The sequence below is a fragment of the Cuculus canorus genome, chromosome 2, assembly GCF_017976375.1.
Source record: "Cuculus canorus isolate bCucCan1 chromosome 2, bCucCan1.pri, whole genome shotgun sequence".
NCBI lineage: Eukaryota > Metazoa > Chordata > Aves > Cuculiformes > Cuculidae > Cuculus > Cuculus canorus.
Window position 1 is genome coordinate 157,735,445 of NC_071402.1, and position 27,516 is coordinate 157,762,960.

At 41.3% G+C, this 27,516-nt stretch overlaps 1 protein-coding gene across 1 annotated transcript in view; it reads left to right on the forward strand.

Annotated features, from left to right (window-relative positions):
- The first annotated feature begins 1,832 nt into the window (after positions 1-1,832).
- NKTR (natural killer cell triggering receptor) overlaps positions 1,833-27,516 on the forward strand; it is a 46,916-nt gene continuing 21,232 nt past the window's right edge. Inside the window, exons 1-6 of the mRNA XM_054058543.1 lie at positions 1,833-1,905; positions 2,159-2,232; positions 11,324-11,398; positions 17,523-17,630; positions 18,817-18,861; positions 20,592-20,679. Coding sequence (XP_053914518.1) covers positions 2,175-2,232; positions 11,324-11,398; positions 17,523-17,630; positions 18,817-18,861; positions 20,592-20,679 — 374 coding nt within the window. The 5' untranslated portion in view covers positions 1,833-1,905; positions 2,159-2,174. The remainder of the gene's footprint in view (positions 1,906-2,158; positions 2,233-11,323; positions 11,399-17,522; positions 17,631-18,816; positions 18,862-20,591; positions 20,680-27,516) is intronic.

The following is a 27,516-nucleotide window of genomic DNA, read 5'->3' on the forward strand; positions in this document are numbered from 1 at the left end:
CATACAGGTGCTCCAGCCGTCGGATCATCTTCACGACCTCTTCTGAACCCGTTCCAGTATCCGTTCTATAACAGTTCCATATCTTTCTTATGTTGAAGATTCCAGAACTGGACGCAGGACCGCAGGTGGGGTCCCATAAGAGAGGAACAGAGGGGCAGAATCCCCTCTCACACCCTACTGGCCACATTTCATTCGATGCAGCCTAGGATATGTATTGTTCCTAGTGCCTGCTCCCCAGCACGGGATAAGAGCCCTGAGGGGCTCATCCTTCCATGCTCAGAAGCGGAGCAGAGCCCCCAGCCCTCAGTGATGCAGACTGCAAACCCCCAGTGTGACAGACCCCCCAGCTCTCTGTAGCCCCCAATCCCTCAGCGCAGTAGACCCCCAACTCTCTACAGCCCCCAGCTCCTGGGGGAACAGAACCCCAATTTCTCTGCAGCCCCCAGCTCTCAGTGGAGCAGACCCCCAACTCTCTACAGACCCAGCACTTGGGGGAACAGAACCCCAATTTCTCTGCAGCCCCCAGCTCTCAGTGGAGCAGACCCCTATCCCTCAGTGCAGCAGACCCCCAACTCTCTACAGACCCAGCACTTGGGGGAACAGAACCCCAATTTCTCTGCAGCCCCCAGCTCTCAGTGGAGCAGACCCCTATCCCTCAGGGCAGCAGACCCCCAACTCTCTGCAGCCCCCAGCTCTTGGGTGAACAGAACCCCAATTTCTCTGCAGCCCACAGTGGAACAGACCCAATCCCTCAGCGCAGCAGACCCCCGACTCTTTGTAGCCCCCAGCTCTTGTGGGGAACAGAACCCAGATTTCTCTGCAGCCCTCAACCCCCAGAGGAGCAGATCCCAATCACTCAGTACAGCAGACCCCTACCTCTCTGCAGTCCCCAGCTCTCGGGCGAACAGAACCCCCATTTCTCTGCAGCCCCCAGCTCTCAGCAGAGCAGACCCTAATCCCTCAGTGCAGCAGACCCCCATTTCTCTGCAGTCCCCAGCTCTCAGGGTAGCAGCCGCCCATCCCTCAGGGTAGCAGCCCCCCACCTCTCTGCAGCCCCCAGCTCTTGGGGGAACAGAAACCCCAACTCTCTGCAGTCCTCAGCCCTACGTGGAGCAGACCCCAATCCCTCAGGGCAGCAGACCCCCAACTCTCTACAGCCCTCAGCTCTTGGGGGAACAGAACCCCCATTTCTCTGCAGCCCCCAGCCCTAAGTGGAGCAGACCCCAATCCGTCAGCGCAGTAGACCCTCACCTCTCTACAGCCCCCAGCTCTTGGGAGGGAACAGAACCCCAATTTCTCTGCAGCCCCCAGCCCTCAGTGGAGCAGACCCTAATCCCCAAGTGCAGTAGACCCTCAACTCTCTACAACCCCCAGATCTTGGGGGAACAAAACCCCAATTTCTCTGCAGCCCCCAGCTCTCAGTGGAGCAGACCCCTGTCCCTCAGTGCAGCAGACCCCCAACTCTCTACAGATCCAGCACTTGGGGAACAGAACCCCAATTTCTCTGCAGCCCCCAGATCTTGGGTGAGCAGAACCCCCATTTCTCTGCAGCCCCCAGCCCTATGTGGAGCAGACCCCAATCCCTCAGCGCAGCAGACTCCCAACTCTCTGCAGCCCCCAGCTCTTGGGAGGGAACAGAACCCCAATTTCTCTGCAGCCCACAGTGGAGCAGACCCCAATCCCTCAGCGCAGCAGCCCCCCAACTCTGCAGCCCCCAGCTCTCAGTGCAGCACCCCTCATCCCTCAGAGTAGCAGCCCCCGCTCCCCCTTCCCGCGGGGAGGAGCCCCTCCTGCCCCTCCCTGAGGCCGCGCGGGGGGGGGCGGGGCCGGGGCGGAGCGATGGAGCGCGCCCGGTAATGGCGTTCGGGGCGGGGGGAGGAAGAAACAAAGCGGCGGAGGTGCCAGGTGAGGCAGGGAGGTGGGATGAGATTGGTGATTAGTGCTGGTGGGGACTCTTCTCTCCTCGCAGAGGCTGTTTGTGAGCGGGGTGGGCGCTCCCCGAGGGTGAATTTCCCTCCCACCCCCCCCCAAGCCCGGGGGCGGTGCGGTGTAACCGGACCCTTCGGAGCGGTGGGAGGGAGTTTGGATGGGTTGGGAGGGAGTTGGAGGGGTTGGATCCGGGAGGGTGATCTGAGGAGCCTCTGCTTTTGTGTTGCAGGTGGCCAGGAGGCGCCATGGGGGTGCAGGACCGGCCCCAGTGCTTCTTCGAGATCGAGATCAACCGCGAGCCAGGTGAGACTGCGGATCCGGAGTGACTCCGGATAAGGGAGCCACCCCCCTCGGATCGGGAGCGACCCCCAAGAAACGCGCAAACCCTGTAAATCTGGAGGGAACCCCCGAATAAGGGCGCAAACCTCGTGAATCCATAGTGAACCCTCTGAATAGGGAGCGATCCCCCCAGGATAAAGGAGAGACTCCTGGGCTGTAAGAGGCAACCCCTGGATTAGGGAGAAACCTCCTGGATCGGGAGGAAATCCCTCTTTGGGAGCAAATAAGGTGGGAACTCATGAATAAGGGTGCAAACCCTCCGGAGTGAACCCTGTGAATGGGGAGCGACCCCCTCTTCCGGATAAGGGAGCGACTCCTGGGCAGGAAGGGGCAACCCTGGATTAGGGAGAAACCTCCTGCATCGCAAGGAAGCCCTTGTTCAAGAGAAAAGCTCTGGATAGGGCAGGAACACCCGAATAAGGGTGGTGAATCCGGAGTGAACCCTGTGAATGGGGAGAGATACCCCCCCCCGCCCCAGGATAAGGGAGCGACTCCGGGGCAGTAAGGGGCAACCCCTGGATTAGGGAGCAACCCCTTGGATCGCAGGGAAGCTCTGGCTTGGGAACAAAGCCCTGGATAGGGCAGGAACCCCCGAATAAGGGCTCAAACCTTGTGAATCTGGAGTGTACCCTGTGAATTGGGAGCGACTCCTGGGCAGGAAGAGGCAACCCTGGATTAGGGAGCAACTCCCTGGGTGGGGAGGGAACCCATGGATAGGGCAGGAACCATGTGAATTCGGGAGCACAGCCCTGAATCAGGAGCAGACTCTAGATAGGGAGCAAACCCCTGGATGGGAAGCAGATCCTGAATTTTTGGGAGGTTTAACATATTTCCACTTTAATCACTGACTCAGCAATGAGCTCGGCCACGGATGTGCTGTTGCCTGGTCACTTTTTAGTAACTTCTGATGTTTACTAGGATGTTGGATGCTCTTGGGTTGTATTTTTATCTGCCTACACAGAGACAAGAAATTCCTAAGGCTCCCACTGACGCTGGGTTTTGGAGATTAAAAGCATTCTGTGTGACAAGAGCTCTCTGGTTGCGTGTCACACATTTGCAGTTGTATAAACTGAGGAAAACTAGGGCATGTTGGGAGGGAGCTGGAGAGGTGCTTCAAGAGGTGTTTTTAATCATGGTGTAATTAAGCTTGGGGGTCCATCAGAGTTAAATGAGTCCACCAGAGCTAAATCAGGCCTCCTTCAGCTCAGACCGAGCCTTCTAAACCTCCAGGAAGAACTGATGAGGTGTCTTGATTGAAAAAAAAAAAAACAATTAACAAATAATCCATCTCTCCACTCACGTTTTCTCAGTGAGAAGTGTAATCGCCCTTAAGTGGCAGACTGAGTTTTAATCCTGGAATAGCTGCTTGATTCCCTCTTCTGTTTCCCCACTTGGTAAAAACGGTTGTATGGATTTACTCACTCGTCTTTTGGAACATGAATTAATCTGTGCATATGAGTTATCTTGTGTATACTCTGCTTTATATTGCTGCTATCTGTCTCCAAAAAAAAGAATAAATATGATGGCTTCATCATGCTTTCACTTTCATTTTCTGCTTCAGTGTTTCTCTGAAAGCCTTTGAAATAAGAGTTTGTATTTCTGCATTTTCAAATTTCAGTTGCATTTAAATAGGACTGTAACCCATTTAGCTTACCTTTTATTTTCACCAAAAAGACAGGTTCAGTTCTAACTTCAGTGACCTGATAGGGCATATCTATAAATCTGTTGCTATTCTGACTCCTGTTTGAGTCATTTCAACTAACATGGCCTTTTATTGAGTACTTTTATTGAAGAGAAAAATGTTAATATAAATGGAGTTTTAACGTTTTCTGTTGCTTTAAATTCAGATTTCCTGTGGAATAAGACTACTAAAAATGTTCTAGGTTGGCTGGGTTTGCAGTTGCATTTTGATGGAATTGATTTATAGCAAAGACAGTTCATTCTTTATTTCGTTTCCTTATAATCTTTGTTAGGGTTTTTTGTTTTGACTCTCCATCTGAAGAATCTCTCCTTGTGCTGTTTTCTTTTGCCCTTCCTTTATGCACCCGTTACTGCTCCCATTTCAGTGTAATTCTTGTTGCCTGCCTTGTCCCCTTGTCAGCCGTGTGCTGTGCATCTGGAGTGGAAGTGGATTACGTTGTTTTCCCTTGCATCTCTTTGGGTTTGATGACTGATAGCAATGTCAAGAGAGAAATTGCAGCGTTGGTGCTCTTGGTGCTGCAGAGCTTTCCTTACCTGAAGCAGGCACAGGGGCTTTGGCTCTGTTAGTGTCTGTATTTATTTTCTCTTTAATGTAACAGGAATCTCACAGCTGTATATCAGATTCAGAGCCCCGCTGGGTTTATTGCACCTGACTAATGACTTGTATTTTTGTAGGAAAATGTGCCAGTTTCTGAAATGTCAATGAAGGGACTTGTGTGTAATCTGGTTATACTGTTTTATTCTAGTGTTTATTTATTAATTCATTGTGCAACTATGTCTTGGGATTTAAGGTTATATTTAAGAAGCATAAATGTTGCTCTTCAGCTGTAAGATGACCTTCAAAAGCTGAATCGACTGTGAATGATAAAGCGGTGCTTCCAGATGACATGAACCACTAACTTGGAGAGATGTACTCTCTTGCTGATACTAGGGAGGTAGGGAGGTAGTAATGTTAACTTTTAAACTGCCAGCAGATTTCCAAATTAACTTTTTTTTTTTTTTTTTACTTTAGCACTATTAGTTGATCTACTTGGTCTTTTTTCTTTTTTATAGAATCATGGAATGATTTAGGTTGGAAGAGACCTTAAAGATCATCCAGTTCCACCTCCCTGCCATGGGCAGGGGCATCTCCCACTGGATCTGGTTGCTCAAAGCCCCATCCAACCTGGCCTTGAACACCTCCAGGGATGGGGCATCCGTGGCTTCTCTGGGCAATCTGTGGCAGTGCCTCACCACCCTCACAGTTTATATGTAGGGAGAAAGAAGTGGGGAAAAGAACAACCACACATTTTGTTGCTAGCCTATAAATAAGACATTGCCCTTGCCCTGTCTACTCTGAAAAGCTGAACTGATAGCTCTCCCCAGAATGCAGAGAATAAGAGGACAAGCCTCTCGCAGTGCTGCAGACATCTCTCCGCCTGTGGAATACGAAACTGTGTCATTTTTAACAGTGTGGGTTGCTTGGAGTCCAAAAACGTTTCTCCACAGAGCTGCCAACTCTTAGGTTTCCCTTTACAGACTTTGCTTACCCAGCATTTGTTAAGATACCTGTGGCAATCAAAAATAGGAGAGCAGCGCACAGACTGGATGAGAAGGATCTGGAAACAAGAGAGGGGATGGGGCTGCAGAGTTTGCATTAGTTCTACTCTTCAACTAGATCCCTGCAAAAACACAGGGTGAATACTGGAGCTTTGGCTGTGCTTTCAGAAGCTTTATTACAGCTTTTGTGTATGTGTTTTCATTTTTAGCTGCAGAATCTTGGGATAAAACTTGATGCCTGCGTGTATGAGCCTCTTGCAGTGGGGCAAGCTTCGTAGGCTTTGTGGTTTTTAAGTCTAAATTTAGGTCGCTTTTAGTTGCCTGATAAGCATTTTTTTTATGAATGCATGTTGTGGTTCTTAATTTTTAAAGAGCAAATGGAGTCTTAATTAAGAATAAGCATATGTTTTGATACGGGCACAGACAGCACCTCTTTTGGTTGCCCCCTACCAGTGGATTTGGACGCAGCATGCACATAGGAGTAAACTCCTTGCAGTATTCCAGGAACTTTTGGATGACAGCAGATGCCTATTTAAATAATTCTGTCTTTACTCTGTGGTGTCAAATCTATGTAGAGTTTCAGTCTTTCAGGTACCGTGATACTTAGAACAGATGTCCAGCTAGGATGTCCATAACGTAGTCTGCTGCTGGATTAGTTTGTGTGGCAATCCAAGTTTTTTTCATGCATTGCCTCTTCCCAACCCCCTCAACTGGCTTTATCCATCATTCAGTATGTTATAATTACTAATTTTTGCTTTGTTTCATTCTTATTCTTGAAGATTTTTCCTTTTTCTCATCTTTTGTTTTACTTTTATTTCCTCTCATCTTCTATTATTGTTTGTCCCCTTGCTCACTTTATCATCCAGCTTTAGTTTCCTTCCTTACTGGGGTATGTTCCTTCCTTCTCAGTCTGTTCTTTCATTACTTCTCTTTTCTAGTTACTTGCCTGAAGTTCAGTGTATTTTGGGATTTCAGCTGCTGTGAATTCATGTCAAATAAGCTCGACTGCAAAAGTCCTTGTAGTACTGTGCCTGGATTATTAGAACTAGAGATGCCTTACGGGCTTTTGTCACCCTTCCTGAAGACAGGAACTGTTCTCAACTGGCTTCCTATTATCCTTTAGGCTTTTGAAACCCAAAAATTGTAGATCAGCAGAAAATAGATCAGCACTTTTGTCTGTGAACTGATGGCAAGATCTGGTTGAGTGTGTAACAGCAGGAGCCGAAGGGTGTGCTGTGTGTGGGACCCCATCAGAGAATGTGGAAGGGAGGTGAGATATAGACTGGAAGGGAACCGGTTTAATAAAAATCTTAATTCAATCCAGATTGTTGTCAGTGCAGGAGGAAATGTCCTAAAGACTTACCTGGGGGTCTAGAACAAATTGGATTGGTACAAGGAAGACCAGACTGATCAACCTTTTCTTCCTGGAGAAGAGAAAGTGTAGCCTTTCACTTGTGTACCTCTGTGAAACTGGAGACAGTAAATAGGTGTTGTGTGTAGTCCTAAAATATGTTTGCTTTTGTGGAGAGTATGAAAGATTGGAATGGAGGGAGCTTCAGGGAGTATTTATGGAAGACTGGGCTTAGTAGAGAGCTGGGGAAAGAAGTTTTGGGGATCTTTCCTTGCAGAGAGCGTCAGGTGGGATAAGGAAGCATTAGCAAAGGGTTAATGTGTGAAGACTATAAGTCTCGGCTTAGGGAAGCCAGGACATCCATCCTTATAACTGGTGCTTCAAATAAAATCTGTTCTTTTTCCATGGTAGGGTTTTATTTTTCTTAAAACTGTGGCTATGTTTCTACTTTAAAGCAGTCTTTTTAAACTTATATGACTTAGGGCTCACAAATTCAGAAATAAGTGAATTAATAACATCAAAATACGGTCATTTTAGTGAGCCATTATTTAAACCTATATGCAAATCTATCCAGGCCTTTGGACCCCTGATAGACTTCCTGTCGTCTGCAAGGGATATGCATCGCTGTCTTAGTGGTGGTAATCCCTGCTTTCTCCTTCAGCAGGATATTACTGTTGATATAGAAGGAAAAGGCCTGCAACAGCTTCTTACTAGTTTGCTCTAAGAAGTCAGAAATAGACAAAACCAATATATGCAAATTTAATTTTGAATAACTAGGTTTATCTTGGGAGTGTCTGTCTGAAATTGACACCTTAATGGCTCAAACATAACATAATCTAGCAAAGCAGTTTGTCTTACATGGAAAAACACGTTCAAGCAATACATGTTTGTCTCCTGAGGCTGTTTCTAAATAGTTAAGCAGCTAAATTGGAGGAAATTGCTGGATAAACATTTGAAATCAATGATTGCTTTGATAAGCTTTGCTAGCAGAAGTCCTTATTACAGTGTAGCATGGATATTTCTACCCTGACTTTTTACCACTTAATTTGAGTCATGTGCTAGTTCTTCCTCAGCTGAAGAATTGATCAGGAATTCAAAACGAAACAAAAAAGGGTTTTCATCTCTCAGTTTGAAAATAGTGTTCTAAAATTGGGTTATTTTTGATCATTAAGCCTTCTCGTTTCTGTAATTGATATTGCTCATTAGCTACAGATAGTGCTTTATGAAATCAAACTTCAGAACATCTTAGATTTTACATTATGCGTCACTTACTGTGTGTAATTACCAGTAATGTGAATACTTCTTTCATCACTCTAATTTCTATCAAAAATATTTTTAAAAAGCAAGATATAAGCATGCTAACAAATAAGAATACTTTATCAAAGTGTTGTTTGATGAATAACAGGCAAATGTTATGTTATGGTTGGATACGTTTCTATGGTGTTGGCTAGCACTGAAAGTAATGTACTATCAGATCTACACTGTGGTACAGGAGAATCACTCGTCTGTTGAGAACAACACTAAATCAAAGTGTCCTGCCTGCTGATGCATTAAAATAAAGATTTTAATAGTTTGTATAACTTCCTCGTGGTACTGGAAGGTTTTGTGTCTCAAGTTAGGTTTCATTATTAAAAACATTTCATTTCATTATTAAAAACATAACCCATGATTTTTTTGCCTCAGTCTAGAAGTGGGGTAATTCTGCAGGTTTTGTTTTTGGCTAGGGCCAACTGAGGAGTCTGGGCAGGATTGTGAGCAGATATCACCTACACAAATAACTCCTCTTAGCAATTTTTTATAGGTGTTTTAATTTACTGTTCAGGGCTTACGGTTAGTCACGGAAAGCTTGTATATAATTTTGTATCTGGGAAATGAAGCTGAAGGAAGTATTTGAAATTTTCTCTCTACAGTGGAGCTATATCATTTTGGAGAAGATGTCTCTAAATCTGAGGGAATCAGTAGCATCTTCAAGGCTTTTTTGATCGGTGTTGTGTCAGCATATACCTCAGCTCCAAGTTTAAAATGAGATGGTTCCTTTTGTTTTCTGAGGGAAGAGGTGAGAGAAAGATTCGTAGGTTCTAAACGTACTTTGTATCCCTCTATTTTATATAGATTTTTATTAATTTTTTTTATGAACAGGTGTTTTTTCATACATATTTGTCTGATCAGGGTGTGAAAACGTGTTTGATCTTTCTCTGGCATGTTTAATTCATTGTCAGTGGAAAATAAAACCTTTCAGTGATCATGATATTCATGCAGTTGAAGTAAAATAGAGAGAGTAACCTACCAGATGGGTGCACGGTAGGTGGTTTCTGTCTTGTAAGCACACAGCAACATTTCATTTATATATGTGTATATATATATAACAGGGTAAACAGTACCTTAGGCTACAGGGAGGAGAGATATCCTTATCTTCTAAACTGGATCTGTAGTCTTTGGATGTTGGATATGTGCATCACAAACAGTTTGTGGGAGCTGAAAGGCATGGGAAGCTGGCAGACTGGAATACTGACAAAGCACTGTTGAAAGACACTGTTGAAATCATTAAACCTCAGTAATGAATGTCTCTTTCCATGTTCTGCCTTGACATCCTCAAGAAGTAAAGATGACGTTCTTCTACCAGACAAGAGAAGCAGAGGTGTGAGGGGCTGAATATGATGGATGTGGCTGGCAACCAGGAGGCTCCTTGTTCTCCTGAGGGCACAAGTCCCTTCTGGAGCCCCTGGGCAGTAACACCTCTTGGTTATTTGGAGCTATCACCTTGGTACATGAGCAGCTGCACTATGTTTCTTTGCTCTTAGTAGGATGGAGATAGCAATGACTTTATCTCTGAAAGGCGTCATGTTATCTTACACAGCGAATGTGAGAGGAAATCTGTACATGGCTTTTAAAGCACTTTGTCACTGTTCTTTTGCAAGCAGAGGAGTGGAACTTCAGCTCTCCTGAATTACTCAGCTCTCCTGAATTACTGTGCTTGAAATGAAAAATGATAACTCTTGCAAACCTGTCTGCGCTATTATGTTCTCAGGATGAATCTTCAGTCCATGTAGCCTTTAATGGTTTCTCTATTCCAGATAGTGATGGCTACAGTTGCCACTGTTTTATGTAGTGTCTTGGATTATTTGCCGTTTCTTCATTCTTTGGAGATTGTCCTGACCTATTTTCTTTAGATTTTCTTGCTGTAATGATGAACACTCGGAGAACATTCTTACTGCAGTTAATAAAACAGCTGAAAGCATCTTGAATTTTAATCTGAGGGCATAAAATACAGGTGGTCTCTGTGTTATTTTTGTTTTATTTATTTCTCCCCTTTTTGAACCAACAATTCACCTTTCTGGCAATTGTGTCCCTTTGGACAAAGCCCTGAAATTGAATGCAGTTTCTTAGGAGCCTCTCAGGATTTTTCTTGGTGACGAACTATTGAATAAAGTACTTTTGAATGTAAATTTCTTTTTTTCTTTAAGGGAAGGAAAAGAGAAACAATTCCTGTAGTAGTTACTTTTTTAAGTCCTACCAGTGCTCACCACCAGAGGACAGTGCTTGCTGACAGATACTGGCCTCCTGATGCCACTACTGGCTAGTTGCTGGGCTTTATGGCTATTCCACAACCTTGAGAAATAGCAACTCTTTTGTCTATTTTTAAAAGAATGCATATATTTCTGAGCTTTTGGGTTTTTTTTAATTAGTAATATACATCCCAGTATCTTGGAAAATAGAATAGAAGATGTGAATCAGTTCTAAAATAGTTTTTATTAAACTGCTTATTAGTATTTTAATAGTTTTCCAAGGTCTCTTGTAACTGCCACTAAGAGTGCAGACTTAGTGAGAATTACTCCGCTCACTTTATACAGTGAGAAAGTTGTATTTGGGTCATAGTTTTTGGCAAGTGGAGCATTAGCCCTGACATTCCTATTATTTTTCTGCCTGCCTCTCATCTTTCAGATTTGGTTCTTATATATATTTTTTTTTCTTAAACTAAAGGATTTTAGGCCGAAAGCGTCAAATACATCTATAATCCTTAGCTCTGCATGGAGCTTTTTAGGTAGCCATCACAGGAAAAATTGTGGAAATGTAATTAGTATGTTTCTTTAACCGTAGTACAGGGGAGGACTTGCTCCAGCTCTCTGAGGACCTGTATTTATGCAAATCTTTTGCAAAACAGAAAGGACAGGATGAACTATTTTAATAAATCATTTTGGCTTTCCAGGTTCAAATAAAAATAGAATCATTAGGATTTTAAATAAATTGGATATAATGATATTATTCTTTTTTTACAATTATGCTATTGTTCTTTCCTGCCTTGTTTAACTATGTGCGTATTTGAGATGTTTTCCTATTCTGCTTAGTAAAATAACTTCCTCTCAGAAAATTATGTTTTCAGAATATGCTGTTTTCCTTATATGCAGATTTTCTTATATCATGAAGAGTTGTAAAACTCCTAATTGTTTGGTTTTTATCTTCTAGTTGGTCGAATTATGTTTCAGCTTTTCTCAGACGTATGTCCGAAGACTTGCAAAAACTTCCTTTGCCTATGCTCAGGTAAGCAGCATGCTTATATTTAACATTTTTAACATTTCTTGCCACAATTATTTGTTTATGCAAGTATAACCCTCAGCATAATAAGCACTGATTGCTTTTTTTGTGGTAAATACAAAGCTGAGACTTAGTAGTGCTGAGGAGGATTTGAATAATGCATAGCAGGAAATAGCATGGTGTTCTGTATCTGTGACTGAGTTAGAGTACTAGAGGTAATACATGATTAAAGAGTGCTAAACTGATTTTTAGGGAACAAAGAAATTCTTTTTGTCCCTAATGTGAGGCTCCTGTAGGTAGAAGTGATTGGCAAGGCTGAGATGATGATAGAATTACTGATCACTCGAATTGCACAAATGTAATAAAGGCAAGCAATTCTTTAGGATTTGTCATGGCTTTAGGGCTTATCAGGAGAGACATTAAGTATTAATGTCACTGCACACTGTAATGGTGACATTTGACTTGGGACACTATGTAAAATTTTGGATATATATAATATTTTTCTCACATAAAATGTTGGTTAAACATAATAAAATTCTGAATGTATTTCAGGTTCATAGATGTGCTACACAGGGATCAGAGAACAGGAGCATCTATTAACTCTGAGAAAATGTATTCGTTTTTAGCAAACAAAGGACTAAAAGGGAATAAGATGGCCCTTTAGAAATCCTGGGATTGTTTAGTGGAAGAGAGGAGAGAAGGGATGTATGAAATCAAAGGGACAGCACTGGCAAAGAATGTCTGGGTACAATGTAGCACCCTCCAACGCCCCCCCTTTTTTTTTTTAAAGTAGTACTTAACTTCTAAAACATGGTTTCTAATGATTGGAAGAGTGAGGGTTTGTAGTGGTTTGTGGTTTATTTTTTTTTTTTTTTTTTGTTTTGCACAGGTCCTTCAACTTACAGCTGAAAAATCCTAAGAAAAATCTTGATGAGATTATTATGGAATTGTGTTATTTATGCAAATAATGTGTTCTGTGTCTCTCAGTAGTCTCCCGGTCTTTTATACCTGAAAGCTCAGCAACTTACAGCTGTGGGGAAGCGAGCAGGGAGGGTCAGCAGTTGAGCTCTGTGAGGGGAGAGGCTTGGTTCGTCCATGGTTTGAGATCGAAGGCAGTCCGTTAGCAGAGAATGTTGGGGTAAGGAGGCAGAGATGTGGGTTTCTGAGTGATGGGGTCACTGAAAGGCTGGCTCTGCTGTTGATGCTGAAAACCACTTAAATCTTTAAAATTCTTCAAAAAATAAATTAAAGGGATGAGTTGTGTCATCTTACCCTCAAGCCCCTTCTGTTCTGTGCAAAGAGAAAAGAGAATCCCCTCTGCTCCCCAGGCCTAACCCAAGCTCCAGCAAGGAAAGAAATGAGAAAGCAAGGGACCTTGAGTCAACTGTGCCAGTGACGCCTCTGCCTTGTATATGAAATAACTCTTTTCCAAATCATTAAGATACTGCAGCAAGACTTCGCAGGCAGCATTTTAACATCTGGCTTCAGTTAGCACAAAGCTGTTCACTAGTTATGTGAAACAAATTTGTTGATATACTTAGGCATCAAATTTAAGTTCATGGTGTTGAAGCTCAAATCCCAGAATGTGATGTATACTAGATAATCTAAGTAAAGATTTAGAAGAGCTTTATGATACTGTGAACTTGGTATGAATAGGTGCTAGGAACAGTACCTATCTCATTTCTTTGAGGTCTGTGTGGTGATGTCCTCTCTTTTTGTTCTGTTTCCTGATTTTATTTTATCGGTTAAGCTTATTAAACAGATACCTTGTGATAGATTGAAAATGGGAGAGAATGGTACAACTCTCATAGAAAAATGGGAACTCGTTTGAGGCTTATCTTGGTTAGAGTAGATTACAAAAGGTAAGAACAAAGTGTAGTAGCAGACTGGAGAAGGTAATGTCTGAGCCATGAGTTCTGTAGCTCTGTAGGGTTGTTTAATCAAATCCTTTCTAGCACCTTTGCTAGAAATATATTAGGTGGAGATAAATACAAAGGAAGGAAAAAGTGTTGGGGATGATTGGGACTGAAACAAACAAGCAAAAGAAAGAACAACCTTTAAAAAAAAGGTTGACTTTGTTGTATGACATCCTTGTTTTAATTCTGTCCTGCCGTTGGTTGTAAGGTTTCCTTCATGTCTTCGGCTGGAACTTATCTTTAATTCAAAGAACATTTGAAAGTAAGCTCAAAGTTAGGAGATCAGCTCTTGAAATCAAACTCGCAGACTTAAAAGCTACCTGAAACTTTTGTTTCATTTTTCCAAATTGTGTTTGCTACTGCATGCTCGTAGGATAGAATGATGATTTGACAAATAGCTTTAAAAATTCGCTAATGAACACATGATAACTAAATTCTGTGGGGAGAGAGAAGCATAGAGAAGAACTTGAAGTAATGTCATTTCTTTTGGTGAATGTAATGCTTAAGAGAATTAAGTTATATTAATTTCTTTTGCTAGTTGAAGCCATCTCTTTCCTGCTGCGGTAGTTATCAATCTTGATCTCAAGATGGCCGAGCTTGGAGGCTAGCATTGCATTGGTTAACATGAATTCTTTTCTCATTTGCACTAATTACATCTGTACTACCGCTAGTTTGCCTGAGGGTTTTTTTTTCCCCATCAACCACTCTGAACTGACAGGTTCTTCCAGTGCAATTGTTACAGCTGGTTTATCTGCATCATACATGTGGTTTTCCCTGCCCTTTTGCCTTGTACTGTCAGAATCTCGATTGCCTTAGCATCTAAATGGAATGCTTTATGCAAGGATACTATCTCCTGCACAGTATCACAGATGAGAACTGTGCTAGGCGAGTCTTAGGGTCATCCACATCCTTCACAGTAGGATCCAGCAGTTTCTGGTACGTACTTTCTCCATGTCCTTATGGACTGATGTAGTGTTCCAGTTGGGCTACTGTTTCTGTGTTTGCCTAGATTATGTTAGAGGACCTACAAAGCTTGTCGTCAGAAGATCAGCAGTTCTGTGATGGGAGATGCAGGCGTACTGGTAAGATTGCGTTGACCTCTGGCAACCGGAACAGAGATGTGAAAAGTTGCTTTAAATTTTTGAAGCCGTGTGCTGCTGTACAATCTTCAGAGACTAAATAAGTAATTTGCTTCCAGAAGGTGGGCTCCCCTGACTCCCGCCACTTTTCTCAGCAAGGTCCATTGGTAGAACTTCAGTCATCACAGAAGTACGAGTTTCTGTCTCAGAAAGGTTTATCTTTTATCCCTATCTTTTGGTCTTTGCAAGAAATCTTTGAATCACGAAATGGTTGGGGTTGGAAGTGACCTCTGGAGGTTGTCCAGTCAAAACACCTGCTAAAGCAGATTCACCTACAGCAGGCTGCACAGGAAAACCCAGGTTTTGGATGTCTCCAGAGACAGATACTCCGTAACGTCCCTGGGCTGCCTATTCCAGTGGTCTGTCACTGTAAAGAAAATTTCCCCTCATGTTCAGGTGGAACTTCTTGTGTTCCAGTTTGTACTCATTGCCCCTTATCTTGCTGCTGGGCACAGCTGAGAAGAGTCTGGCCCTACCCTCTTGACGCCTGCACATTAGATATCTGTAAGCATTGATAAGGTCCCCTCTGTCTTCTCTCCTCCAGTCTGAACAGACCCAGGTCTCTCAGCCTTTCCTCATTAAAAAAATGGATGTGCCAGTCTTCTGATCGTTTTTGTGGCCTCCACCGGACTCTTTCCAGTAGCTCATTGTCTTTCTTTAGCTGTGGAGCCCAGAACTGGATGCAGTACTCCAGATGGGGCCTCATTAGGGCAGAGCAGAAGGGGAGAAGAACCTCCCTTGGCCTGCTTGCTACACGCGTCTGCACCCCAAGATACCATTGGTCTTCTTGACCATGAGGGCACATTGGAATTACTGGAACTTTACTCAATACCACATTACTTTCTGGTACTTACATCTTGTAGCCATACGTGAATTTTATTTTTATCGAAGGGGATGTATAGCTGCATAATATTCTGTTCTAGACCACATAGTCTACATATGGAATACTTCAACAGCAGACTGAGCATTATACGCTTCTGTTCTACGTAAGTTCAGGATTCTACACGCTAGGCTGATCCAGCATGTTCTTTTTCCTTTGAGATACATAGATGTCCACCTCCATTGTAGCTGATAAAGGCATCACAGCTGTGGAGTACTATGTGTCCCTATACTGTTACGAACCTCATGGTGACTTGATTTGGGCTGTGCACTTCCATTATATCATTCTGAAGACTGGTTTCAGTTGTCCCAAGGCAAGGTGATAGAAAGACTGGAGACCCAGGTTTGAAATGCTGTGCCCAGTATCATGCTTGCTGCTCCTTCCATTATCTCTGTGAAACAAGCCAGAATGTTCTTGTTAAAACCAGATGGAGGAGGACAGGGCAGTTCTGGCTGCTGTCCTACAGCCTGACATTGTTGTCAGAAATAGACCTGGTTACTGTGAAGGAATGCTGTCTGCCTTGACAGCAAGAGGCTCCTTGTATTTAAACTAAAATGTCTGGACTTGCATGCTGTCCAGTCAGTCCACCTGTTGAATAAGCAGAAGTTATTTGCTTGTTGATGCTTTGTTAGGAGCTTCCCTTCTCATAATCTCAAAGGGAGACCACTATTGAGCACCTAATTCAGACTATTGTGTTGGCAGTGCAGGGTGTTAATAGGGCACAAGAGCAAAGTTTACTTGCCAAAGCGAGAAGGGCACTTTGATAAAGGACCTCATGTTGGGCCCTCCTCAGCCAGTGGGTTTTTTTTCTTGCAATGACTGTGCACGTTCTCCTCCACCATTCCATTTGCAAGTAACTTGCAGCATATGGAAGGAACTGCTTAGGCAGGAAGAGTGCAGGTAGATAGGGCTCAAAGGCAATTTTTTTAATTTTTCAGACAAAATTCAGGCATATTTGGGGCAAAAAGGGTAAGGCTGGTATTTGGCTAGGAGGAAAAAAGAAGCCCAGCACCTGGGCTTTGTTCTGGCTGTTACAGAAAGGTGTCTGAGACCACAGAGGTGCTGCAGCTTTACTCATAGAACAACTGGTCTGTGTCTTTGGCCAGACTGGGAGTCCAAGGTGTGGTTTAGAATATCAGAGTACACAGAGCAGCTTTTGCAAGCACTTAGTGCTCTGCCATTTGGCCAGCAGCTTAAATGTGTTGTCTAAAGTGTCTGTGGCTTCTGGGGAGGTCATTGAATTAAGATTTTGCCCACATTTGTATAGTTTGTGAAAGGAAGGGAACATCACAAGTATTGCCATTTATTATGATATGGACTGCAAGGTCTGCCCATGGTCTAAAGCTCAGCTCTCACCTTAATGTACCCACTCAATTACCTGGTCAAGTGCAGTACAGGATTCTGCTCTCTAAGGGGAGGGGGTTATCCATAGCCTGAGGGGCACGCTGAAACATGACCAAAAACATAGGCAGATACTTCTTGATGGGGTTTTCAGTGCTGTGGCGAAGCGATGCGTGTGTTAGGGGGGAAAGGGCATGCGTCCATCCCTGTAATTATTGGCTTTGCTTGGAAAACTTTGCTGTGGAAAATCGGGATGAAGCAGGAGGAGGCATGGGTTATGGGTATGGAAAGTCAGGGTAATAGCAAATAAGTTGTATTCTTCTACAGGTGTGATAAATGGCAGTGCCGTGCATGAGTTTTGTGCCACAAACTGCTTTTTGCCCTTGTCCTGGCCCTAAGTGGACTGTTTGGAATGGCAAATTTGGGGTGATTAGGCCATCAGTTAATTTTTGTTGGAGGAAAAATAGATTGCAGAAGTGGGGTGTTGACTTGGGATAACAAGTACAGGTACATATTGGAGAGTGTGGTGTGGAATATACTGATTAACTGTCCTCTAAGTAAGTGTGGAATGCCTGTTCCATAACCAGTGGTGGAACAAAGCTGAAAGTTGCTAATAAATACATCCCTTCTTGGGAGGGGATTTTATTTTAGGAAGAAACCTAATTTTCACTTGAGAGTCCTTTGTATATGAGTCCCTTCTGCTATTAATGGGCAGTGAAAAGGCAGGAGAGTATTATCTTTTATAGTTGTGCTATTCTGGTGGCTCTTTTATATCCATTAGCACCAGAGAGGTCAAACCCTTGGAATTTGTTCTGTGACAATCTGTAGATTCTTTTTGTTCAACCTTCTTGCAGGTGAAAAAGGAATTGGCAAAACAACTGGAAAGAAGCTGTGTTACAAAGGCACTACATTCCATCGTGTGGTTAAAAACTTCATGATTCAGGGTGGGGACTTCAGCGAAGGTAAAATATGTTTTTAGATCTGAAATGTTTTTAACAGAACAGAAATGTTGTAACTTATGGTTATAATGTAATTTAAAAAAACGCCATGAAAATATTGCAATGCCATAAAATTATTTCCTTTGCTGTGAAGTGTAACACAGATCACCGATTTGTTTGTTAATTTTTGAAATTCTGAAATGTTTCAACTGAAGTAATATTTGGTTAGAAAAATGTGTGAAGATAGGAAAATAAAAAAAGGCCCTACTGGAGTTGGTAACACCTGGCTTATTATTTTAGATTAGATATTAGGAAGAAATTTTTTACTGTGAGGATTGTGATGCACTGGAACAGGCTGTCTAGAGAAGTCATGTATGCCCCATCCCTGGAGGTGTTCAAAGCGAGGCTGAATGAGACTTTGAGCAATGTGGTCTGGTGGAAGGTGTCCCTGCCCATGGTCTTTAAGGTCCCTTCCAACCCAAACCTTTCTATCCATGATTAAAACAACTTAAATCCATGCTGAAGTCTGAACTGCAATGCTAGTAATGCTCTATTGATATAAGGGCATAACTGTTTGAATAAGGTTAGAAATAACAAAGTAATAAACAAGCTGGAAGTGTTTAATGGACAAGTCTCTAAAAGGAGATTTTCCAGGAGTTTCCTTTTTTGTTTCCTTCCCTGCATTATGTGTACAAAATAATCTTTTAGCCTGTTGCCCTTCCCCAAGTACCTGTCCTTACCAAAAGATCTGTTTTCTTCACTCTATCCTAAACTCTTATACCTAGTAAAACAGGCTCGGTGAGGGAATATCTTGTTTTGAGTCAAGGAGTAAGGGTATCTTTTCTTATCTGATCGAGTCTCATAGTTTCTCAGCTGCTTTGAGCCAGGCAAGGTTGTTGGTCATACCTACTGTTGTCTTTGTTTATTTGCTGCTGTTGTTTTTCAGTCTTCTGCTGCTTTAGCAAATACCAGTGAGGATTTGCCTTTGGAGCCCTGCTGGAGACTTCCCAATGTTCAGAAGCCCTAAGGCAATCTTCATGCTCAATATTTTGAGTGTCAAGGGGATAATGCATGGCTCTGACTTTTAATTAAGGAGCATATGCTCAGTTACTTGTAACTGACCATAGTATCCTGGTTTGTTATAAACTATTATGTAAGCTTTTCTCATAAATGAAAAAAAAAGGTTTAACTCGTGCTTTTTAACGTGTAGGTAATGGAAAAGGAGGTGAATCTATTTATGGTGGCTATTTTAAAGGTAAGAGGACAAATGTCTTTGCAGATTCTTTATGCAGTTCTGAGATAAACGAATCCTGATTCTCAAGCTACTTAATGAAAGCAGGTCTACTTATAGATCACCCTTTGCATGAAACTAATGTTGCATGAGAATTATTTTTATATGCATGACTTCCAGATAATTTTTTTTTGTAATTTTTAACTTTAACTGACAATTAATTAAGGCTAACATTATTGGTTAAACATGACTTTCAGCATGGAGGTTAGGCAACTTTATTCATGAATAAACTCCTATCTTCCTGCCTAAAACTGTCAACATATTCTTTTGTTTATAGAGAATGTGGTCTTTTGCAAAATGAAAAGGTAAGAGACAAAAGCTCAGTAACACAAATTCAAACTCTGTTCCCTTGTACCCTCCCTAGTAAATATATAGACAACTGATACGTCCGTTTGTAGATGGATATCTGTGTTGCTTGGAGAACTGAAGAGTTCTGTATCTAACCTTTCTGAGGGTTAATGACTTATTCTGGGAGAGAATACTGGCATAATTTCTAGCTCTAAACAGTTATTTCTTCTTTTGTTGATGTCCCTTTCCTCCCCTTCCCTATTCAAGGTTTGTATGCTTAGTGTTTATTTCTAGAAGTGCTTGACTTCGTTTATATGCCACACAAATGTTATTTTACTTGCAAAGAATGTGTAAATAAATGTACATTTACCTCTTAAAATCTGTTGTGGGAAGGAAAGTGGTGAGTTTGTAAAGTATTCCTTTTAAGACATATAATTGCAGTTACTGTGGTATTGAGGTGTTAATAAAGGCACTGTATGTTTTTATGTGACAGCCCTTGGTCCTCTGTTTTCCAAACAGCTCTGCGTGGTTAAATGCATGCTGTTAAGTTTGTCTTCATCAGAGATGTAGTTTCGTGTTGGAATATTACAGCCTTTAGTCAAAGTAAAGTCTTGAATAGATCCGCTTGCTAAGAAGTTACTAGGGTTTGTTTCTAAAGGCAGTGAGTGCTAAACATGCACCATTGTGTTTTGATATGTAGTCTTAAAAATATCGGCTTTGTACACTGCAATTGCTGTTTCTAGCTTTGCAAATGAGCTTCAGAAGATCTTGTTTTATATTCTGCTGTTCAACCAGAAGTCCTCTTTAATTCACTGGAATGTAAAATGCATGTTTAGTTTAGCCTGAACCGGTTTTATACTTAGGTTGCAAGAAGAATGTTCTTCAGTTTCTTATTCAGTTTTCCAGGGCTGTTTCCCTTGTACGTTCTGAGATGTCCTGTTTTGAATGGCTGTCTCTTAGCTTGCTGTAGCAGGGAATTGGTTTTCTCTCTCCACCTTTTTACCTGAGGTGCATGCCGCATAAATAATGGTACCACATGTGTTAAGCCTTGTTTGAGGATGTCACTAAGTCTGCCAGCCTTGTTCTTATTCAGAAAGTGCTGGTTTTAAATCCAAGCCGATGAAATCTAATGTTTATTGAAGACACTAATAATGACTTTAAATTTCTTTTCATTAGAGATGTTTATGCTGTATCTAAAACTTATAGAATGCTTTCTGTCTCATATCTGCTTCTACTGTAACTTTTGAAAGACTCATTTAAACTTGATTTTTTTTTTCCTCCCCCAAACCTGTTTGTTTCTCAGCGGCAGAAGAATTTCTCCTTATAGCATCCGTAAATTACTAAGAAAATTAGACTTGCGTTCCCTGTCAGGGAAAATCTGACAAACGTATTTTTTCTTCAAACAGATGAAAACTTTATTCTCAAACATGACAGAGCGTTCCTTTTGTCAATGGCAAACCGAGGGAAACATACCAATGGTTCCCAATTTTTCATGTGAGTAGATGTAATACTGCAGTTGAGCTTTTCTTAAACAGAGAAGCGCTGTTCATGAGAAAGATGGTATTGCTAAATTACCTATATGTTATCCGCCTTATTTTAAGTAGGGTTGAGTGGGTACTTGCAGTGTAAGCTATAATAGGAAACATTAGTTATTGCAATTTGCTTGTGCATTAATTTGGATTAGAAGCTAGTACTACATGGATGTCCCATATTTGTTGTTTTTTACCTTAAAAATATGGCTTATGCAATAAATCCTTAGTGTCCAGAAAATAGATTCTTTGGCTTTATGTGTGTACCAACCAAATCTTAACGGATTATCTGCAGATTACAATGTTGAGCATTGTATGCAAAGAGAGTGAGATCTAGAGGTGGTTTGTATGGGTTTGCGTGTCCTCTTCAAAATATGATGAATTATAATTTAGCTGGGGGGGAGGTTGGTTGACTTTTTTTTTTAGTGAAAGACAGTTGAGACTTTTGTTTGGTATTTTGGGTGTTTTTAGCTTTTTTTTATTTTGGAGTGTTTGTTCCTGACATGCTTTTCTTCTATACAGCTGCATAATTCTGTTTACTTGTGCATATAATGACTGCTTTGGTACCAATACGATGTAAAATTATATGCTGATGATCAGATTTTTCCTTCATTAACTTAAAAAAATAAATAAATCTATTCCATTATGTAGCCATATTCTGTTAAACTGTAGAAAACACACGAGACTCTACTATCAATAAATACTCAGGTCTGCTTTGTCAGGGTCTTGTGGCTGAAGTTGTTGTATTCTAGGTTCAGTAGTAGTATTTTGAAACTTGCTAATAATAATATCATGTTTTACCCAATTATTCCTCCTGTTAACTCGCTTCTAAGAAAAATTGCCTTCTGTTAGTGTTTAACAGTTTGTATTTGGAAAGATCTGGGCTTGTGCTGAGAGAAACTTTCTGAAATAACCGTGGTGGTTTCAAAAGTAAATTTTAGTGTAGCTACTTAAATAGAAATGCTATTTTCTCTTTGCCATCTTTCTTGGGGGATAAGAATGAATGGCGCTTCGCTGTCCTCCATAAAAGAGTAAATTGTCCTCGAGAATCTATCTCTTTTTTTTCTTTGCCTGAAAAAGATCTTCAGTATGATACGATGAAGTTCAGATAAGAGACATTTTTAGGTCTCTTCCTAAAGAATGCCCTAGAAATGGAAAATTAATAGGAACCTAAGAGAGAGTCTTTCATAGTTACCACTGTTCTGACTTTCTGTAGAGATAAAATTCTAAGTGTAAAAAAAAAAAACAAACTTGTTCTCTGTTACCTTCAAACTAAATTTCAGTTGTCGTAGTTCCTTACAGTAAATCTGAATGGATATATAGATACATCAATATGGAAAACTATCTATATACAAAAAAACCTTGTGCTTTAATAAGCTCTTCAAGACATCAGCTCGCTATTTATTACTTTGCGACTTATCTTTTGGTTCTCTTGTCATAATTTTCCATTTTTAAGCTTATCTGAACAATATTCGTGAAACCTTAATGCTGTCACATCAGTCAAGAAGCTGTCATTTGAGGGCTCTAAAGTTTCTTTTCTCCTGCATTTGATTCAGAAGTCATCTTCTTCCCCTTATGCTTAGTAGGCTCGGCTTACTCGTTCAATTAGCTGTAACAGACACAAATGCCTTGTCTCTCCCCACACACCAAAACAACCTACAGGTGTGTTAGGTGCTAAATTATATCTACATGAGACAATAAAATGAACAGTATTTAAGAGCACTTTAATCAAATACAGAAGATGCTGATTTCTTCAAAAATTGTTTTTTTCATCAAATCACTGTAAAGAGGAAGTGTTCATTTGGTGGGAATCTGGACAGAGTAAGGTGCCTAACGTAATCGTTTCTGTGTAAGCTAAATTCACCTCAGCTGCTTATAGGAATCTGAAGTCATTTTTAGGGTCCTGGGATGTCCTGCCTGGCCTTCAGCTGCTTGGGTGAGGAGCATGGATGTTCTGAAGGTCTTTTGTCCTGCCTGCCTGTCCCAGGTGGATTTCTTGGATGGCCTGTAGTGTTCTAAAAGGCACCAGCTTGACCTAGAGTCAAGTGAGTGAATCAAGCCAGGAGGAAACTGGTGGGCTGCTGTCTTAAGTCTTTAAAACATGCTTTAATGCTTCGAGTTCTGTAACCCTCTTGACTGGAGCTTTTTTTATCTTACTGCATGCAGACATCTAATGCTGTTTGAGGCACCACTGGGAACTCAAAGACAGGGTGTGCAGGTATGATGTAGCACCTGCAAGACACCCTGAGCTCCTGGAATAGCAGCTGGAAGCCAGGGAGGGCGCAGTAGGGTAGCTCAAAACACTCCCTAGGTCCTACCAGCAGCCAGAGTGCCTGGCTCACTTGCAGATGCCTTTGCTGTTCTCGAGTTTATGCATTGAAACTGAAACCCACTTTTGGCCTTCAGTAGGGCAGCTGATCCTGGGAATGAATGTGTAGTCGTGAGACCTCACCTGGATTACTGTGTTCAGTTCTGGAGTCCTCAGCCCAGGAAGGGTATGGATCTGTTAGAGCAAGTCCAGAGGAGGCCATGAAGATGATCGGAGGGCTGGAGCTTCTCCCATATGAGCACAGAATAAGAATTGAGCTTGTTCAGCTGCCAGAAGGGAAAGCTCCAGGGAGACCTTCTAGCAGCCTTCCAGTGCTTAAAAGGGGCCTACAGGAAAGGTGGGGAGGGGCTCTTTATCAGAGAGTGCAGGGATTGGATGAGGAGTAACAGTTTTAAGATGAAAGAGAGAACATTTAGGTGAGATATTGAAAGAAATTTTTCCCTGTGAGGTTGGTGAGGCACTAGCACAGGTCGCCCAGGGAAGTTCTGGATGCGCCTGCCCTATAGCTAGCTGTTCAAGGCCAGGTTGAATGGGGCTCTGAGCAGCCTGATCCAGTGGAAGGTGTCCCTATCCATGGCAGCGGAGTTGGAACTGGATGGGCTCTAAAGTGCCTTCCAATGCAAATCATTCTATGAATCTATTTTCAACTAGAGAATCCATACAGGAGCCACTGAGGTTGCACATGGAGGCAGGTGTGGATGTGCACAGCCGGTTGCAGAGTCAGGTTCATGTTCAGTAGCTCTACTTATGAACAGGCAAAGATGGATGGTGAAATACATAGCTTGACCATCTGCCTTTTTGTATAGATTTTTAATGGAAGAGTTTGGTTTCTGCTTCATAATATGGAGAGTTTTAGTTTCATGTTTCAAAGTAGGAAACAACTTCTAAGGACTATCTAGGCAGTTTCTGACTTAACTTTAAAGTGCAACATATTAAAGCAGTTAGTCTTGCTTGGTGACATTTGTCTGATTACTTTAGGGAAGGTATTGTGCATCTGTAGAGCTTTTTTAATAAAATATATTTGTTCCCTTTAGTGATATACTTTAATCTGAAATAGTTTTTTTATTCTTGAAAGAATGCTCAGTTATTCAGTAATTTCTCATTAGGAAATACATTCTTCAGATGCATAACCTGAAAATTGTGTGAAAGGCAGCATTTAGGGGCAGTCTTATGGTTAGAACATGTTGAGTTTTATCAGCTAGGTTTATAGGAAGGGAAGTAGTTCATCTCAATCTGAACTTCTTTAGATCTTTTTTTTTTTTTTCCATAGACAACTTCAGGGATGAGAAGTGCATTTTTTCTATCATACATGTGCTTCGTGTAGCAGATAAAGAGTACAGATAATGTATTTTGTTTTATCTGTCCTAGTAGGGCTAAAATAATAGCAAGAATCCTAACTCTAACCGTTTTGCTTGTTCATCAGAAGTGCTTCCCTGCTTACTGCAGTTTGGAATAACTAGGCTTTACAGAAAGTAATTAGGCAGCAAATCTCTCTGACAGACTGCACTAACAAACTGGTCACAGCAAGACTCCCTGTAATGTCTAAAAATTGTTGAAAGTTGAGCAGTGGTGGTCAGTTTTACTTTAAATAGAAGCTCCAGATTAGTTTTAATGTAAACAAGCATCCAAGCAATCCTAAAGTACCATCAGCTTGCTTTTGGTTCATTGGGAATTTCTCTGGCATGAAAGAGTTTGAAGCATTTATAAGGAACAATAGGAACTGGGCATGGAAAAGACAGTGTAAATATTGTTAGGAAGCTTAGGACAATGTGAAAAGAATGAACATAAATTAAAGCACTGGTAGAAACTGGGAAGATGGAGAACAGAGAGACAGAATTGTGTGTATATAATGTCAGAAATGCTGTGTTTAATGCTCGTAGACTGATTTTCACCAGTTTTTTTTTCATACTTGAATAAGATTAACAGCTGGGTTGGAAGGACAGTGTTTAGCTAGAGCAGGATACGTAGGTAACCCCTTTATAATGTTTGGATTTGTGTGATTAGGATTTCACTTTTCTGTGCTCAGAGGGATCTGTTGTAGCGCTTTATTGCACACCTGTGTTGAAGGTAGTTGTAAGGTACCAGTTTATAAATCAGCTATTTGTATTTTCAGATGGCATCACTATTAATTTTCTTCCGTTCTGTGAATAACTTTTTAGAACTATCAGTTACTTAGCAAGTGTTCTGAACACCACCTGAGTGTGTTCATCTCTGTTAATTGTCTGTTTCCATGTTGATATATGGAATCCTAAGGATGGGGTATAGGTTGACAGGTACCACTTGAATCATCTTCCTTTCTCTTTAGACTCCAATCTCTGTTTGAGCTGCTGCCAAAAGGATGTTTATTATTATTTATTAAGGGACTGCATTCAGAGCCTTGTGTGAGTATTGCTCATTCAAGGCCAGGTTGGATGGAGCCTTGAGCAGCCTGATGTAGTGGGAGATGTCCCCCCCCTGTGGCAGAGCAGTTGGAATTAGATGATCTTTAAGGTCCCTTCTAACTCAAACTGTTCTATAATGACTAATGTCCTTAGGTCCCTGATTTATTTGGACCGGGGGATGGTGTGTTCATGGAAGTTCCAGCTCAGTGGCTGTGTTAGTTGTTAAGTGATGTTCTTCTCAAACAATGTCTTCTGCTTTTCAGTTGAGCTGATCTGATAATGGAAGCCTGTCTCTTTAAAGCAGCTCCATCATGCCTGTGGCCATACTCAGTAAGGAAAATTACAATACAGAAGCATTGAAAATGAATAGATAAAGTACTATAAAATTAATGAGACTCCTGATCCTGCAAATGGGCTTAACTTTGCTTCTGTTGTTGTAGAAGTCTGTCAAGCTACACTTGCTAGAAAAACAGAAGTGGCTGTGCAGAACGAAGCATAAGGAAAAAGCATAGGAGGCGAAAAAAAACAACCAGCCTCTTTGTTGTCAATAGGAAATTTTGTTTAATAATTAATTTATTGCCTTGTTATTTAGCCATGTAGTTTACTGTTGAATATGTCTTAATTACAATTTAAAGAGGAGTCTTTGTGTTCCTTATCCATTCAAACGCTTGAAATTCTTGCCTCTCTGTTCAAAAGCTGTTTCAAACTAAACTGTTTAGCTATTACTGCTAGATTTAGATTAATATTTTACGCATTGAGCGTATCGTTGTTTCAGTGTGTCTCAAGCTCTGCTTTCTTGCTCAAAACTAAATAGCTTTTTTTTTTGTTTTGAAATGTTTTGTCTGTGGTGCTGTGCCTAGTTACTAAATTCAAACAATCTTAATAGCTTTAGCCTGCTGAATGAAGGGTAAAATAATTTTTGAGGACTTTTGTGTTTTGATTTTATGAATTATTTCTGAATTTTAGCAGCTTATTAATAGTGATTCATTTCAAAGTCTTTTTGGTGACCCAAACCAGGTATTTTTCCAATCAACAGTTATTTGTTTTCCACTGGGAGTGAAATACCTTGAAGCTAATTTTTGAACAGTTGACAGTAACATAAAACCCTAAAGATTTTAAATGAAGGAGGTGATGTTGCATTATCTTCAACCCAAAGTGGTGTATAGGCACTTATCACACAGGCAGGTCCTCTTGGCTTGATCAAAAGTTGATGTAAAAGCAGAGCCTGTGTGAAAACATTCACAGAATGCTTTTATGCGTAATAGGTAACGGATCACTTCAATGCTCGGATGTGTAGAGAGACAATTAAGAACTAAGAGGTTTTTTGGGAGAAAAGAGATGGATAACCTGAACTGATCAAGCAGTTATCAGGCAGTGCAGCTGTCCAGAATTACATCGGGGCAAAAGCACAGTATAGTTGTTGCAGTGTGAGTCTTTCTGTAATTCTGAACACCAGTAATCTAATAGCAATGCCCATTTTTTTAGAGAAAACCCCTATTTCTCTTAGTTTTAGAAAAGCTTCATGATACAAGGAAGGTGTCAGCTAATAGGGAAATGTATGAAGTTGCAGACTTACTGACTTAACACGCTTCACTTGTAAATCAAGTCATTTAAGCTGTCGTGGACCATCCTATGAAGTACATACTTAGGACCAGGTTCTGCGGAGCATTTGAACACGAATGTAACTGCGAGCATGTGAATAAATCTGTTGAAATCAGTTATTCATCTGCTTAAAGTTGTGCATGTGTTCTAACACTGGATTGAGACTTAGAGGGGAGTGGGAGGATTCTCTTTTCTAACAATTTATCTTTGTAACAGCGTATACAAGCAGGTTGTGTTATATTTTTGTTTTCAAGGCGAATTTAACTGTAGTTTTCAAAGTACCTTGTATTCTAAAGAAAATTTAGAGCCCTCTTTTAGGCATCCTTGTTCTGCATACAACTTAATTAATATTAATTTAAAACTTGTATTTAATAAAACATAGACTCAGTTTTGTCTAAAAATGTATTACAATTTATTTCTGCCATTTTTGTGTAAAATTTACAGAAACAGTGTTACATCGTGCGCTCCAAAGGTAATGTCTCATTCCTCT